General features: G+C 60.8%; 1 protein-coding gene across 1 annotated transcript; it reads left to right on the forward strand.

The window, feature by feature from the left end:
* Positions 1-535: 535 nt before the first annotated feature.
* On the forward strand, positions 536-2569 carry LDBPK_100150 (nucleoside phosphatase, putative; the record flags this gene model as incomplete). Its single annotated transcript, XM_003858807.1, has 1 exon — positions 536-2569. One exon carries the CDS (start codon positions 536-538, stop codon positions 2567-2569), a length of 2034 nt encoding a protein of 677 aa, XP_003858855.1.

Raw genomic sequence — 2569 nt, forward strand, 5'->3', positions numbered from 1 at the left:
GGAGGCGGTGCGTTGGCTGTAACGCGTGTGCCTACGGCTGCTGTGTACGACGCGATGGGGCCTGCGACGGGCCGGGGCGCGTAGAGCGGAGTTTGACCTCATGTTGTCTGGTAGACCGCTCACGCTGAAAGAGAAACCCTCCCTAAAGTTTCTACGCCGCCACCGTGCCACCCTCCTCCTCCTCCCCGCGTGATTCTCTCGTTGCTTCGCTCACGCGCACACGTACATGTGTACTGATTCTTCTCCCGTATCCCCTCCCCTGCCTCCACCGATTCTCTCCGTCTGTCTCTGTGTGTCTGTCTCGTCGCATCTCTTTCGACGTGAGGAGCACAGTAGGAATCCGCTCGTGGCTGCTGCCCAGTGTGCTTTCCCACTGTCCTTTCCGCTGCGCAAGTGCGTGGCTGCCTCCGCCTGCGTGCGTGCGAGGTGTTGGGGCGTTTGCGTTGGGCCCCTTCGCCCCCGAAACAAAGCCTTTTGCATATCCATCATGCCAACGACTGACGGCCGCGTCCCAGGCGGCAAGTTACGGAGGAGCATGAGTCGCGTCTTTGTTGCCTTCTTCGCTGCTGTGCTTTTCGTCGTCTTTCTCACCGCATACGACGTCGGCGTTGGCACCGCCAACCCGCTTCAGTCGCGGCACATGCAGCTCACGCAGAACGCAGTGAAGAAGAGTGAGGCAAATCTAGTGAACTGCCGCGAGGTCAACGCGGATTTAAAGAGCGGTGGTGGCGTCAATGCCGCACAGGCGATTGCGGAGATGAGGCGGCAGCGAGAGGAGCTGATGAACATCGTCGCGCTGGAGCGTGAGCGTGTAGTGTCGGCGCGTAGTCTGCTGCAGGTTTGCGAGGATGAGCTAGCCAGCGACCTCAGTGTACTCTTCGGTGTCGCCGACCACAACTTCACTGCGCGCATCCGGTCGTTGGAGGAGAAGCGGAAACATTTGGAGGGTTTGCACTCGATGCTCAACACGACCCCGTTTGGTGCAGTGGAGCTGCGCCGCAGCAGCGAAATCCGTGCACTGCAGGCGGCTCTCCTTCACGAGATGCGCGCCAGCAAGAAGAAAGCAGAAAACGGTGTGGCGAACGGCGAAGCGTGCACGAAGACTTCGGACAAGTACTCCGTCGTGTTCGACATCGGCAGCACTGGAAATCGTGTCCATGTCTACAAGTACAGAGTGGCCCCTGCCACGCATACCGCTGCTGCGGCCGGCAGTGAGCTCAGCGACATCGACCTCGTCGAGGAGTTGTTTGAGCTAAATCACAAAGCCCTTAGCGAGCTCGATAATCCGGTGCAGGATGCGCCGGAAGCCTTATGGGAGCTCTTCATGAAAGCCAAGTACTTTGTACCGGCGGAGCTGCACGCATGCACGGCAGTCGAGTTCAAGGCTACCGCGGGACTGCGCATGCTGGGGATGGAGAAGGCCACCGAAATTCTTGACGGGATTCGCGCGCGCTACCGCAACGAAACGTTCTGGTTGCGCGGCAACGCACCGGTTCGCATCTTGGATGCCTGCGAGGAGGGCCCAATGGCGTGGCTCACGGTAAACTACTTACTGGGGGTATTCTCCAGGGGTACAAAGGCAACCGCCTCGACGGTGGCCGTCATCGACCTCGGAGGCGGCTCCACGCAGATCGTCTTCGAACCCGGCGAGAGCGCGTTCCACGGGATGCGCACCGATTTGCGCTACTCGGCAACCTTGGGCAGCCGGTCTGTGAGCGCCTACCAACACAGCTACGAAGGCTACGGCCTGCACGCGGCCACCAAGGAGCTGCTTTTCCACATTCAAGGCAAGAGCCAAGAGAAGCCGGGAGGCGGTACCACCACCAGCACAGCAACGACGACCACCACGACAACACCGGCAAACAGCGGCGACAAGGCTCTGCCTGTTTGGAACGTTCTGGGAAACCTGGGTGCAGACGGGAGCAGCGAGCGAGACGGCATCGTCACCAAGAGAGCGCCGCCGATGCCACCACCGCCACTGCCGGACGCGGAGGCGGTGGAGGCGTTCCCCTGCTTCGCTGTCGGCTACGAAGACCCGCTAGGGGTGAAGAACATCAAGAAAAACAATGCCGGGGAGCCGGCTATGCCCCCGAACTTCCAGGCTTGCGCGAACCTTTTCCGCGATCGGCTGCTAAAGCCAGTGGGGCTGACATGTGAGGCGGCCAACTGCGGCATCGCTGGTGTCATGCAGCCACCGCTGACCAACTTCACCGGGGAAATCTACGTGTTTTCGTTCATCTTTGATCTGCTGGCCTTGGCGAACAGCTCCCTGGTGCCAGCAGGGGCTGCCGTGTCAAGGGAAAAGTTTGAGGTGAAGCTGCCGGACCTAGCGACGATTGCGGAGGGTCACTGCGCCGCCTTCTCCCTCACCCGTATCGCCGAGGCGACCGCCAAGGAGGGCCTCGGTAGCCTGAAGCCGGAGTACGAGTGCATGTATTACTCCTACGTGTACGCGCTTCTCCGCTACGGGTACGAGGTGCCAGAGGATCGCGTGCTGCACGTGGTGAAGAAGATCCGCGGCTACGAGACCGCCTGGTCCCTCGGCGCCTCACTCCTCTCTCTTACCTAA

The sequence above is a fragment of the Leishmania donovani genome, chromosome 10 (assembly GCF_000227135.1).
Source record: "Leishmania donovani BPK282A1 complete genome, chromosome 10".
Lineage (NCBI taxonomy): Eukaryota > Euglenozoa > Kinetoplastea > Trypanosomatida > Trypanosomatidae > Leishmania > Leishmania donovani.